We start from the raw sequence: 15,041 nt of genomic DNA, 5'->3' as shown, positions 1-15,041 counted from the left end.
TATTCAAAACATTACTGCTCCGGTAATGGGACGGATTTAATACATTAGTTTCAATTACCAAACCGAAATAACTACAGAAACACAATTCAAAACATTAAACAAAAGAAAAGAAAGAAAGAGTAATTAACTTTTTAGAATCTTATTAATACGTAGAGATAATATAATAATAATATATAAGAAAAAAGTACACCAAAGTTAAATGTATGTTTACTCATTTTTTTCCAAATAGTAATTTCTAATAAAAAAAAATATATAGTTCCATGAGCAAAAGCTCCTGTCAGCATGAATCCTACCATATATTGGTAATCCATATATAACACTGCTTGAGACGTAATAACATGATAAATATTGATAACAAAAAGACCACCCTAAAAAAAATTATCACGCGCAGCGTGCGGGACGTGACTAGTATATAATAAAAAGAGTACACCAAAGTTAAATGCATGTTTGACACATGCCAGTGGTAGTATTCAAAATATTTGAACTTAGAGCATCACCATCAGATGTGGTAAATGTGCCAAATGCTAAATATTTGGCATATTTACCACACCAAACACCAAAAAGCCCTTTTATCAGATGTGCCAAATTCTATAAAATTTGCCACACATGAACAGTACCGTTGCAAATTTGCTACGGTACGGACTCAAAATGGTATAAGTTTTATTATTTTTTATTCTCTTTTCTCTCTCCTCTCTCTTCACTTTAATCTTTTCTCCTCTCTCACCTCTATTCTCTCTCACATTTCCCTCTCTTCTCAGCCACGATTCCCTCTGTTCTCGGCCATTATCACCGGAGGCGCAAGCAGCATGGGCCAACCATCGTCATTCGCCGCTCACGACGCACAAGCCATCGTCGCTCACGGCGCACGAGCCCTCATCATCGCCGACGGCCAAGACGAGAAGGGCCATCGTTATCGCTCTCCGATCTCGCCGATCTCTCTCTCTCTCTTTTGGTGATTGGTTGTTTTGATTGTTGTTGGTTGGATGATTTGGGTTTCGATTTGTGTGATGGGTGGGTTTCGGTTTGTGCGATGGGTGGGTTTCGGTTTGTGCCGTGTGTGGTGGCTTGCGTTTCAGTTTGTGGGGCTTTTGTGGGTTTCGATTTGTGTCGTCTGTGGGTTTTGGTTTGTGTAGTGGGTGGACTTTAGTTTTTCTGGGATGTGCAGTGGGTGGTGGCTGTGGCTAATTCGGCGGAGCTGTGGCCGTGGCTAGTTCGGCGAGGCTGTGACTGGGTTGGATAGGTGGCTGTGCCGTTGATAGGTGGGCGAATCAGTGATTGTGGCCGCATTGTTGTAATAGTTGTTGTTGTTGTTGCTGCGGCGGTGGTCAATGATGACGATGATGATGGGAGGAAATTTTTTTTTTTTTTAGAAATTGATGGGAAGAAATTTAATATATTATTTTAGTGTGTAGGAAATTTATTTTAATGTATAGAATTGAAGGATAAAACATCTGATAAATGAGATATTGTAAAATGATGTGGTAAAATAATAAAGTAGGGTTTTAATGTAGCAAAATGGCATAATTTTTGACATATCTGATACGGATGCTCTAAGATGAATTGAGCAAGCAGCCATTCACATGGGTGTCAGACAAGGGTTAGGCACACTAATTAAACAGAAAGACAACAAAGCACAATTTAAAAAAACAAAGGCATCTTATCAAGGAAAAAAAAATACAGAGGCACAGTCCCAAAAAAAAAAAAAAAAAACAGAGGCATCGTTATAAGAAAATTCATAAGCAAAAGAGAGGCAACGTCTGGGTAAAGCAAACGCGAAGAAGAAGAAGGGGCGGCGGGGACGATCGGATATACGGAGGCTACACTGAAAAGATGGCGGCGACGAAGGTGGTGTGCTCTATTTGGTATATTTTCCGGCCGTACCGACAGTACGGTATGAAATCAACTCCAGAACCAGAACTTTGAATACAATTTTTTGAACGTTCAAACTTCAGAGTACGTAGAATTCCTCCCATCAAAAACTATAAACAGCTTTTCCACAAATTTTTCCAAATAGTAGGTATACGTAACAACCAACAACCAACCTGTTACAACCGACAGCCAACACATCTGTTACGGAAGAGAGCAAAATTAATAGTTCTATAATTGTTCGTGGCACTAAAAAACTCTTTTTTCCACGCGAGAACAGCCAAAGTCTAGGGGTGATACATGGGTGGGTGGGCCATTGCCCTCCCAAATTTTGAAATTTGTCTGAACCTGTATAGAAGAGTTTGCATCAAACATGTTTAGATTTATTTTTTTAATGTAGCGATTACCAAATTATTAATTCATTAAAAAAATTTATCTTAAAAATTACATATGAAATATATTTTTAGTTATCATATAATGAGTTAGAGTAAAATAAGTTTAAATATACTTGGAGCCTAACTTATTTCTCCAAGTAAATGATAATTCATGTTTTTGAAAATTTCATTAGTTCAATTAAAAGATTTTTCAATTATTTTAGTATAAAATTTAATAATTTGGATTGAAAATGAAAATTTTAAAAAATGTCACTATGAAAATGGTAAAAATAAATTTTATTTTATGAAATATCGCCATCAAACATAATTTTGATTAAAAATGTTAAGTTTTTTTTTTTTTTTTTTTTTGAGTTTGTGTATATATATAACTTATCAAATAAAAAAAATGTGTATATAATAAAAAAGCGCACATGCGTGTATATTATGTGTGTGAGATTGTTTTGATAAATATATTAATGCTGCAACTTGATCCTCAAACAAAAATTCTTAGATCTACCCCTTCCAAAGTCAAAGATGATGTTGAAACCCTTCTCTTCCCATTAATGACAACACTTGACTTGATTGGTATTTAAAGAAGGAGAATGATGAAAATTGATAAACAAAGAAACTGAATCAGATCCTTAATTTTCACTAGCTTCAAAAAAACCATGGCACTCGCTTCAAAAAAGTATTTTCCCCCGTTTCTCTATTCGTGTTGGCCCTGTTACATTTTTTCCTTTATTTCTGATTCTGTTTACATGGATAAAGAAACCGAGACAAATGCTCTTCGCCTTTGGAAAGCCAGTCTTCAAAATAAAAACCAGTCACTCCTGCCTTCATGGACTCTCCTTCCTAATAATAATGCAACCAATTCTTCCAACAATCAAAATGCAAGCTCAAATCCATGCAGTTGGTTCGGTGTTTCTTGCAACCATGCAGGAAGTGTCATCAGATTAAACCTGACTAACTCAGGCTTGAAAGGTACTCTCCATGAATTTTCATTCTCATCACTCCCTAACCTTTCATTTGTTGACCTCAGCATGAACGAACTCTTTAATACAATTCCTATTGATATTAGTTACCTTTCTAAACTCATATATCTTGATCTATCCTTTAATAACTTTTCGGGGAAAATCCCACCCCAGATTGGCCTGTTGATCAACCTTGAGGTCTTGCACCTTGCTAAAAATCAGTTAAGTGGCTCAATTCCTCCAGAAATAGGTCATTTAAAGTTTCTTAATGAACTTTCTTTGTTTGCCAACAATTTCTGTGGATGCATTCCTGCTTCATTAGGTAATTTGAGCTATTTGACTGACTTTTCTCTCAATAGTAATTTCCTTTCGTGTTCCATTCCTATATCTTTAGGCAATTTAAGCAACTTGGCTTATTTGTACCTCTATGATAATCAACTTTCTGGTTCCATTCCTCCACAAATTGGAAACCTTACCAATTTAGTTGAACTTGACATAAGTAACAACAGTTTCAAAGGTCCCATCCCTTATAGTATTGCAAAATTTGAAAAGCTAACATTGTTGCATATGAACCAAAATCAGCTCTCTGGCTCCATCCCCCTAGAAATTGGAAATCTAAAGTCTCTCATATTCTTAAGCCTTGAAACAAATATTCTTTCTGGCTTAATTCCCACATCTTTAGGTTCTCTTAAAAACTTAACTGTTTTACACCTGTACAACAATCAACTTTCTGGTACTATTCCTGAAGAATTAGGAAACTTGACATCCATAACTGATCTTGAGCTGAGTAGAAATCAGTTGAATGGTACTATTCCAATTTCCATTGCTAGGTTGAGTGGCTTAAAAGCTTTATTCCTTCGTGATAACCAACTTTCTGGTCCCATTCCACAAGGGATCGGAAACTTAATGAAGTTGACTGCTCTGCTGCTAGATGCCAACCACTTCACTAGCTTTTTGCCTCAAAACTTATGCCATAGTGGGTCCCTCCAATTATTAAGGGTAGACAACAATGATCTCACAGGTCCAATACCAAAAACCTTGAGAAATTGTACAAACCTAATTACAGCTCACCTTGAAAGAAACCAACTCTTTGGAAATATATCTGAAGATTTTGGTGTCTACGGAAACCTACAGTACATGGACCTGAGTTACATAGATTTTATGGTGAAATCTCACACAATTGGGGCAAGTGCAAACAACTAACCACTCTAAGGATTGCTAGGAACAATATTTCTGGTCGCATACCACTTGAAATTGGAGACTTGGTTCAACTCCAATTACTTGATCTTTCTTCTAACCACTTGGTTGGGGAGGTTCCAAAGGAGTTTAGAAAGTTGACTTCTTTGAAAAAGCTGGCGTTGAATGGCAATAAACTTTATGGTGGTTTACCCTTAGAGCTTGGATCATTAATAAATCTTGAGTATCTGGATCTATCGACTAATAGGTTTGGCAAGGCAATCCTGAGAAATATAGGGAACCTTTTGAAACTACATTACTTGAATATGAGCAACAACAAGTTTATCCTTAACATTCCAGCCCAAATGTGTGAATTAGCTCATTTGTCCCAGCTAGATTTGAGCCTTAACTCACTTGAAGGAGAGATACCTTCACAAATCAGCAATATGCAGAGCTTGGAGTTGTTGAATGTATCCCATAATAACTTCTCCGGTTTCATTCCAGCTGCTTTCGAAAAGATGCGTGGCTTGTTGTCTGTTGACATATCCTATAATGAGTTGGAGGGTCCTCTTCCCAATAGCCAAGCATTTCATGATGCTCACATTGAAGCATTACAAGGTAATAAAGAATTGTGTGGAAACGTTATGGGATTGCAACCCTGTAAGGTAGGACATATCTCAAAGAAGGGAAATAAAATCATTTTCCCTCTCTTGGGAACACTTTCACTTGTATTGTTATTCCTGGGAATATTCTTCATTTTAAAAGGAAAAGGGCAAAATCCACAGACAAATCAAAACACATACATGGACAAGGAAGAAGTGTTTACAATACCAACTTTTGATGGAAGAACAATATACCAGGAAATCATTGACGCAACCCAGGGTTTTGATGCTAAGTTTTGCATTGGGGAAGGAGGATGTGGAACCTTCTATAAAGCCCAGCTATCATCTGGAGACACATTTGCAGTTAAGAAACTCACATCCTTGTGTGATGGTAATATTTCACAACAAAAAGAGTTCTTAAATGAGATAATCGCATTAACAGAAATCCGGCATGGAAATATTGTAAAATTGCGCGGCTTTTGTTCACATTCACGTTTCTCAATTTTGATTTACGAGTACCTTGAAAAAGGTAACTTGGCCTCAATTTTGAGCAATGATGGAGGAGCCAAAGAATTGGACTGGAATAAGAGGGTGAATATCGTCAAAGGTGTTGCTCACGCTTTGTCTTACATGCACCATGATTGCTCATTGCCAATTGTTCATAGGGACATATCAAGCAAAAATGTTTTGCTGGATTCAAAGTACAAGGCGCATGTTTCAGACTTTGGCACAGCTAAGATTCTTAATCAAGACACAACCAATTGGACTTCACTTGCTCGCACATATGGATATCTTGCACCACGTAATGAATGTACTTACTTGTTTAATCAATATAGAACATAGATCATATGAATACATTGACATAATATTCTACTTTTTCTTCCAGAGCTTGCTTATACAATGAAGATAACTGAGAAATGCGACGTGTTTAGCTTTGGAGTTTTGGCTATTAAAGTGATCAAAGGTAGGCATCCTGGTGAAATCATCTCCATTCTATCAACCATGGAGGATAATTTCTTGTTGAATGATTGGTTAGACACACGCCTTCCACCTCCCACTCTTGAGGTTGAGAATCAACTAAAACTCATCAGAAAGCTGGCAATTGCATGCTTGCATGCTAATCCAGAATCTAGACCAACTATGTATATGGTCTCTCTGAGTTTATCAATCTCAAGGGCACTTTCCTAGAGCCATCATAGTCTGACTAGGACAAGCAAGGATATGAAATAAGAAACTGTATTCTGTCAAATTTATGTTGTTGAAGGCAATTGTTTGTTTAAGATTATGTAATGCCTAGATTACTACTAGATGTTTAATTGCATGTATTAATAATGTGCTTCTAGTGACTGATAATAAAGAGTACCACCTTTGAGTGAAAATTTAGACTCTTCGGTTAATTATAGTTGCTAGAATCCTGACTTATAGTCAGATTTACCAAGATTATCATATATATATATATATATATACACACCAAATATCTTTGATCCTTGATTAAACATAAACATCTTTTTGAGAAATAAAATATCCAATAAATTGTAATTGTTCATTAAGCTTCTAATAGTTGTTTTAACATATGAGCTTTTTCTGTTTTATTCTCACTAGGGTTTCTTACCATAAAAGTGGGACTAGAGTGAAGATTTTTTGTTTCTTCTATCATTTTTTTTTTATAAAGTTTCTAAATTTGAAGGTCAAACTCATATCTTGTCTACTGTATATTATGGGTTTGACTATAATAATGACACTGGGATCTTTTAAATTACAAAATAGAGGGTTTCTTGACTGTAGTTTCTAAGAATTTTCACTGAAATTTTATTCAAGAACGATAAAGATACAATGAGATGAATCTAAAACATTAATTGAATGAGACTCACCATGCTTTGTTGGTGCAAAGTCTTAAGTGCATCTATACTTGTGTTGTTCAAGTAATTGAATAATTACAAACTCCTATTTTAGTGTTAATTGCCATTTGCCATATATTTCTAATGAATTTGCATCAAGTACAAAATTATTTAGGAAAGTATTGAATCATAAAAACTCTTCCAGCGTATTGGAAGAGTATTTTTGGTAGGATAAATTTGTTCTTGTTCAACCAAATCAAAATATTCTTACCTTAAGTTTATACTTTTGTTTCTCTATCATTAATTTCTTTGGACGGCAATAGAATTCTTCATAAGCATTCATTTTTTGGAAGAGCATTCCACCTAAGCAAGTAAAACGTAGTGGCATTCTTCTTTTTAATGCTATTTTGAACTTGAATGCAACAATAAATTTCAATCACCAGGAATATTAACTATTATGTTCAACAGGCTTCACCAACATTTACCCCACGTAAACTTTTGTAGCGAATAGTGATTGCCATTAGATATGAACAAGTATCCCAGCTTTTATTAATCATTGTTATTGAACATCATTGTGAATTCTACATATGAATGAAAAAGATACAATAGCCATGCACTCAAAAATCTTTTTACCATTTGCTAAAAGAAATGGAGGCCTTACACGCCTGTTTCAAAGTCTTCAACTGGGTGAACTAAAAAACATTTGGGACCAAAAAATCCACAGAACCTCAAGCATAATCATCGGTAGAGACTTTTTCACTTACAGTAGAACCAAATTGGGGACCACCCTTACGAAATGCAATAAGAAACTCAATAGGGTATCCTTTCAGCTTATGAGGCACAAGCCCAAGATCATTGAAAGTCAAAGCTGCAAATTCCACCGCCAAAATCAAGAGAAATTATAGAATAATATGACTGAAATGGAAGACTTATAGTTTACCAAAGCAAAGAAAAAGAAAGGAAAACTTCAGACAACAAACATGCAAAAAGAATAACAGGCCAAAGCTAAACTCACCATTCTCTGAAACGACTGTGTCTTTAGTTAATGCAAGGATCTGATCAAGGTTGAACATGAAGGGAACGGGTAATGGAAAGGGAACTTTATTAAGTAAAAATTCTCGTGGCATTGCAATAGCCTGAAAGCATTTACAACCATTTGTAATTAGGATTCACATAAAAAATAATAAAATAAAATAAACACATACACCAACATATAGTAATCCAATTGTTCAGCGTCTACCAGTTAACAAAGCAAGATACAATCATATACAGCAACATACATGCCAACAACTTAAGAAGACATAATAGCCAAGAGGTAAGTCACAACACACATGAGAGCCTCATTAAGAAACAACTGTCAGGCACATATAAACACGCACAATGCATGATGATTATTGGAACATGTGACATCCTTCTATATTTTCAGAATTAGGGCTACAAAAAGAAATGTCATATAAGGAAACCAGTCTCATTTGACGTGCAAGAACGCAGAATATGAGTTCCAGTATACATGTCTGAATGAGTTTTTGTTACGGCATCATTCATTTGTACATTGGAAGCAGACTTTACCCTGCTAGTCAATCATCAAATATATTTTTGGCTTCCAGAAAACAATAAGAAGTTAAACAAAACCTGAGAGTTACACAGGAAGTGCCATTTGAGCTAGAAGTCATTGGTGAAAATTCAGATTTTAGAGGAGGAGGTATTTCAATGAAATTAAAATCAAGAAGCCTTCCCATACATCATGATCTATTAAGATGTGTGACACAAATTTCAGATGTCTGATAAATATTCACTTATAGATACTTCAAATAAGGTTTTCCTAAGGCAAATAAACCCAACCATCTAAAGTAACAGAAGCTAAAATGAGCTTATCAGTGGCACTAAAAACAGAAGATTCAAAAAGATTCGTTTCCATTGGCCCTAAAATATTGACAGTTTATCTAATTTACCTTTGCAATAGGGAAAGGAACTTTGACATAGCGAGGCCATTCCCGGATTACATCATACATAATTTCTGCCTGGAGTTTGCAAAGATCTCAGTTAAAATCAGATCATATCAACAGGAAAACAGGAAAGATTAGAAAGAGAATTACCAATTCATGTATGGTATAGATATCTGGCCCACCAAGTTCATAAATTTTTCCCATGCTGGTGCCATCATCTTTCAAGGCCGCAACAATTGCACCAGCAACATCAACAACATATACTGGTTGGATTCTGCATATAAGCATTTATCAGAAAAATGTCCATAAAAATGGATGCCGTCATTTCTGCAGCATAATTTGTTGATTCTGCACCCTCATTAACGAGGGTGATATTAAGGTAAAAATATCAATTATATTACTGAAAATTCCCCAGACTCTAAAAACCCCTTCCTGACATTGCTCAGCTTTACAAAAAAATATCTTTTGGGCTTAAATTGGCAAGTGCTCGTTAGTGAGCCCACAAGAAAGTTATACCTCCACAACTGGGGTGCGTTTGGGAATTGTTGAAAAAAGTTTAGCCTTTTGCTTTTTGTTAGCTTTTTTGCAAATAATCTAGCTTTTAGCTTTTTGTAACACATTTAACCTTAAAGTCCAAAAACTATATTTTTTTTTTTTAAATAAGTAATTCCCAGACGAACACCTGGTATTTTGTCATCAAGAAATTGTGGTTTGTTGTGGAGAGCCAAAGGAAGATTGGGGGACAATGAGGTTGACCACCAGTGTTGGGTAAAGTCAGATCTCCTAGATGCCTGCAATCGAGTGGCACCAAACAAGGGGCATTAGTTTTTTTCATTTGTTCTCAATGTCACAATGGCTGTGGCTTCAAATTTGCATCCTTCTAATCTTACTATTTTATAGAAGACAGGACCAACACGCCAACCTCACATGAACCTATGGTCCCCACACCACCAATAACACAAATATATAAGATACACACCCCAAAAGATAACCCCCACTCCAGCAAGCTAGGGTTTTCTTTCCCTTTCCAATTAGGGTTTCCCACCACACTCCCAACCATCCAATTCCTCTCTCTCCCTCTTTCTGCACAATTGGATCAGATTTTGATGATGAATGGGTGAAGCCAGGAAAACACATGAAGGACATTGCAGCAATAACATACCAGTCAGGTCTTTCCTCAAGCAATGTCAATCTAACCATCTCTTCGAACAAAACCCAAATTGAATGTGCCACCAAGTTTTTGATCTTTACCCGTAAGTAGTAGCCAATTTAAACCCAAGAGATTATTTTTTAGGACCAAGCACTGTCAGGAAGGAGCTTATAGTCACAGATTATTATGGTAATATAACAGCTATTTTGACAAAAAGCTGCTGTCCTCATCAATGAGGGTGGAGAAGCAGCAAATAATGGTTCACAATAACAGCACCCCCAAAAAATTAAAACTTAAAGAACTGCCATGAGTTACAATGAAATTTTTTAAAATTTAACCATTACATAATTTTATTACCAGACTGCAAATGATAGATTCAAGACATACTTGGTAGATCCACCACCAATGAGTGGAAGGAAGCCATAGTTTTTTGCAGAACGTGCCCAAGTATTCATAATCCTATCCTCCGTTCCAACCATTACAGCAGGTCTCATAATTGTGGCCTGCACAAGGAACTGCATGTCAGAAATTCTGCTCTCAAAAGCAGTGTGGTCAGATTTAAAATTAAGAAAGCACATAATACAGACTTTTTTGCATCATCCAACCTCATATCAACAAGAAATATCAAATTTTAATGCATGAGTCCATAGCCGACTACATCATTAAACCACAAATACATTAACATTTAGCTTGAAGTTGATTTCATTTCATTTTAAAAAATTACCTAATGTTTGTCAAAATTTTCCTAAATAGTCATAAGCTATGCTGTCCATTAAAGCTAAAATAGTCTCTTCTTTCTTTTCTTTTTTATTTATCCTTGATAAGTTACAATAATCACGTAATTTTTTTTTTGGGAAGCAAAAGAGAGAGAATGAGGGACCAAAAAAAATCATAAGTTTTACAAAGACTTTCACATCCTCCATCACAAAGAAAGACGGAGCATGTAAGAACTTTATAAAAGGCTAGCATATTACAAGACAAATGACATTATAATTCCAAAAAATGCCATATGTACAGTACATTTGTTAGGGTGGGAAAAGTAAAAGTGTATAAGAGGGTATAAAGAAAATGGAAGAAGGATTGATATTCTCTCGTTTGTAGAGTAGAAGAGTTCTATTTGAACCCATCATTTTTAATCTTCCTAAACTAAGGGGAAATATGAGAGATAGTCTTACATAGGTGATTTGACAATATGATCCTTCTAGTTTATTAAAAAGGAGTCATACAAGGACATGATACAAAAATGCTTTGTTTTCTTTTTAAGTAGAAAGTGTTCCATTTGTCCTTGTATAGCTTCTTTCAAAAGGGCTTCTNAATAAAAATTTAATGTATAAAACAATAGAACCTGGTTTATCAAAAGCACAATTGTAGCTTTACTTAATTTGATCACTTTACACTTTAAACTTGCACAAAAAAAATAAAATTTATATTAATACAAAGTAAATTATTCTAAATTTATAATTTTGTTATCAATACTCCTTTTTTTGTGTGGGATTGTAGTAGTAAACCTTTTTTTTTAGCAAAATGTGTAGGACTAAACTTAATTGGATCCACTAAGACCAGCCCACTATCCATCCATACCACTAAATTTGACTAAAAAAAAAATTAAAAACCAAAATCTGAAGATGCTAAACTTGATCCACTAAGACTAAGACCAGCCCACTATCCCTCCATACCACTAAATCTGATTTCTTTAAAAAAAAAAAAAAAATGTGTAAGACTAGGATGAATCAATACTTTAAATGGGTGGCCCACTTAAAGTTCCATTCCATAGCCTTCTAGAGAATACTAAAGAAATCAATACAAACAAAAGAGACTAAAGTTAAGAGAGTAAAGAGTACAACTAAACTAAAGTTAAGCCACAAATGAGAGTAAAAACCCAACAGCAAACCAAACCATGAAGAAGACGAAAGAGGCAAAGGGAGAGAAAACAAAAAAAATGAACTTGAAATGAAGATCTGTGAACACACCAAGTCTATTGCCAACACCAATTGATGAGTAAGCCAACTAAAAAGAGTGTGTTTTTTTTTTAGAATCAAGATGGAAAGTGAGTGTTTTTTTTTTTTTTTTTTTTGCCTTTTCTTATTTGTCTATTCTTTCTTTTTTCTGCCTTTTGTTATATTTTATTCTGCATTTTGTTACTTGTATATTGAGAATATCAGTGCCTCTTTTTTTTTTTTTTTTTTTTTTTTTAAGAAATCAGATTTAGTGGTATGGAGGGATAGTGGGCTGGTCTTAGTCTTAGTGGATCAAGTTTAGCATCTTCAGATTTTGGTTTTTAATTTTTTTTTTAGTCAAATTTAGTGGTATGGATGGATAGTGGGCTGGTCTTAGTGGATCCAATTAAGTTTAGTCCTACACATTTTGCTAAAAAAAAAGGTTTACTACTACAATCCCACACAAAAAAAGGAGTATTGATAACAAAATTATAAATTTAGAATAATTTACTTTGTATTAATATAAATTTTATTTTTTTTGTGCAAGTTTAAAGTGTAAAGTGATCAAATTAAGTAAAGCTACAATTGTGCTTTTGATAAACCAGGTTCTATTGTTTTATACATTAAATTTTTATTATTCTAGTTAAATTGTAATTTTTTTTATTATAGATTATGTTTCATTTATTCACACATGAAACTTATTCCGATATTGATGGCTTAGATTTATTTTCAGAACTAAAAGTTTTAAAAGAAGTTTTGCAAATAAATGAAAACTCTCCAATTAATGTACTAAATTATATAAAGATGCTAGAATCTTTTCCAAACGCATGTATTGCTTTCAGAATATTACTAACTATACCTGTTACAGTTGCTTCTGCAAAAAGAAGTTTTTCAAAATTAAAATGAATAAAATCCTATATAAGGTCAACTATGTCACAAGAAAGATTAAGTGGATTAGCCGTATTATCAATTGAAAAGGAAATGTTAGTGGAACTTGAATGCAAAATTTTAATTAGTAATTTTTCCTCTCAAAAAGTAAGAAAAATAAATTTTAATTGAAAAAAATTTATGAATTTATAATTAAATATAATAAAAGGCCCTGTTTAAATCTTTCGCCTAGGGCCCCCAAATTCGTTGAGCCAGCCCTGCTTCGAGTCAATCGAAGCAATTGAGTAGAATGATTGTCTCGGCTAGGTGTTTGGTGTTGGGTTGAGCTCGAATTTTGTGGGAATTACTTGGGAGTTTACTTGCTCGTTGATGTCACTGGATCGAGTGATTCTATGGACTGATTCAATCTTCTATACTGTTAAAGAGTTGATGGGTCGGATGAGAGTGATGGAATTAGCGGTCGTAGGTGATAGCATGGAGTCACAGGCTTCGGGGTTGGAGGCGTAAACAAAAAGGGGTAATTTAGAGCCGGTGGAGTCATCGCCAATGCTAAATTTGGGCTCGGATCTACCTGGTGCTGAATAGGCTGGGCTGGGGGAAGTTGAAGAAAATGGTGAGGGAAGTCCTATGCTGTGTACACCTTTAAACACAGCCAATCTATTTTTGTAGGACAATGCTACTGGAATTTTGGAGATTGTTGAAGGTAGATTGGAGGCATCCCGATGAGTTAAATATAGAATCTGTGGGTTCAATAAATTGGCTGGGTTATCTATGGCCAGACATGAGCGACTTTGTATTACTTTATTACTAAAAAGTTAACCGGAATTGGAAGCAGCTAGAGTGATGAAAAGGGGGGCTGTTGGAGCTAGTAAAGTGAATACTACAAAAGTGAAAGGTGCGAGGGAATTGCGAAATTTGGTTACTTCGGTTAATTATAAGGGAAAGTAGTTTTAGTTGTTGTGCCTTAATTTGGGAGTTTATAGTTTTTAATGAAGCTGAAAATTATTTCCTGGAATGTTCGAGGTTTGAATAATCCTGAAAAGCATTTGGTAGTGAAGAATCTTCTTAGGGGTTGGAAGTGTGATGTAGTTTGTTTGTTAAAGACTAAATTGGGAGTGATGGACAGATCTTTGGTTTGTAGCTTGTGGAATTGTCCTTATTTGGACAGGTTTCCTTTGGATGCTGATCATATGTCTAGTGGGATTCTGGTTATGTGGGATAGGAGGGTTTTGGAAAAAGTGGATGATATGGTGGGGTTGAATAGGCATTTTCAGGGGTCTATGGCGCGAATGCAGATAGTTTGAGAGGCTTGTTTTGAGATGATTTGGTTGGAGTTAAAGCTGCTTGGGATGTACCATGGTGTTGTTTCGAGGATTTTAATGTGATCTGCTTTCCTAGCGAGAAATTTGGTGGTCGTAGCTTTAGTCAGGCAATGTTAAAATTCTCTGAGTTCATAAAGGATATGCACTTGATAGATCTACCTCTTGAAGGAGGGCCTTAGACATGGACGAGTGGTTCAAATTCACCTTCAATGTCTAGAATTGATAGGACATTGGTGTCTAGGAATTGGGAAGAGCAATTCCTTAATGTTATTCAGCAAGTGCTATCACATCCGATTTAAAATCATAGCCCTATTTTGTTAGAGGCAGGAGGAATGGCAAGAGGGAAAAATTCCTTTAGATTTGAGAATATGTGGTTAAAAATAGAAGGGTTTGTGGAAAAGGTGCAATTTTGGTGAAATCGTTAATCTTTCCATGGCACTCCCAGTTTTGTGTTAGCTAAGAAATTGAAGGCCTTGAAGGAGGACATTCAATTGTGGAATTTAAAGGAGTTTGGAAATGTAGAAGTGAAGAAGAAGAGGTTGTTGGAGGAGTTAACAAAGTTATATAGGAAGGAAGGGATTACAGGGATCACAATTGAGGAGAAGAGGGAGAGGGATAGAGTGATTTTAGAGGTGAAGTGGTTGGCTTGGTTGGAGGAAATATCGTTAAGACAGAAGTCTAGAGTTTTATGGCTCAAGAAGCGAGATAATAACTTAAAGTTTTTTCATCGGATGGCTAATTCCCATAGAAGAAATAATTATTTAGGTAATTTAAAGGTGTATGGTGAGGTATATGAAGATGAGGCTAAGGTGGTTGCTTAAGTAGTGGGCTTTTATCAAAAGTTATATAAGAAGACGAAAACATGGCGATCAATGGTAGATGATTTGAATTTGGATACTATTGGGGAAGTGGAGAGTGGTCTACTTGAACGGGAATTCGAGAACGAAGAAATTTTATAGGTTGTGCGTGAT

General features: G+C 35.2%; 2 protein-coding genes across 2 annotated transcripts; one reads left to right on the top strand and one right to left on the bottom strand.

Annotated features, from left to right (window-relative positions):
- The first annotated feature begins 2,863 nt into the window (after nucleotides 1–2,863).
- LOC112005704 (MDIS1-interacting receptor like kinase 2-like) lies at nucleotides 2,864–6,305 on the top strand. Its single transcript, XM_065770359.1, has 3 exons — nucleotides 2,864–3,221; nucleotides 4,892–5,791; nucleotides 5,876–6,305. The coding sequence occupies exons 1-3, from the start codon at nucleotides 2,909–2,911 to the stop codon at nucleotides 6,175–6,177; spliced, it is 1,515 nt and encodes a 504-aa protein (XP_065626431.1). The 5' UTR covers nucleotides 2,864–2,908; the 3' UTR covers nucleotides 6,178–6,305.
- A 1,042-nt stretch (nucleotides 6,306–7,347) lies between these two features.
- LOC112005705 (NADH dehydrogenase [ubiquinone] 1 alpha subcomplex subunit 9, mitochondrial) lies at nucleotides 7,348–10,501 on the bottom strand. The gene is made up of 5 exons (XM_065770407.1): nucleotides 10,311–10,501; nucleotides 8,924–9,047; nucleotides 8,780–8,848; nucleotides 7,843–7,963; nucleotides 7,348–7,695 (listed from the first exon to the last, which is right to left on the bottom strand). Exons 1-5 carry the CDS (start codon nucleotides 10,499–10,501, stop codon nucleotides 7,556–7,558), a joined length of 645 nt encoding a protein of 214 aa, XP_065626479.1. The 3' UTR covers nucleotides 7,348–7,555.
- Nucleotides 10,502–15,041: the final 4,540 nt, after the last annotated feature.

This window comes from Quercus suber, unplaced genomic scaffold, assembly GCF_002906115.3.
Source record: "Quercus suber isolate HL8 unplaced genomic scaffold, Cork oak 2.0 scaffold_30, whole genome shotgun sequence".
Lineage (NCBI taxonomy): Eukaryota > Viridiplantae > Streptophyta > Magnoliopsida > Fagales > Fagaceae > Quercus > Quercus suber.
This window is presented reverse-complemented; position numbering and strand designations above follow the sequence as displayed.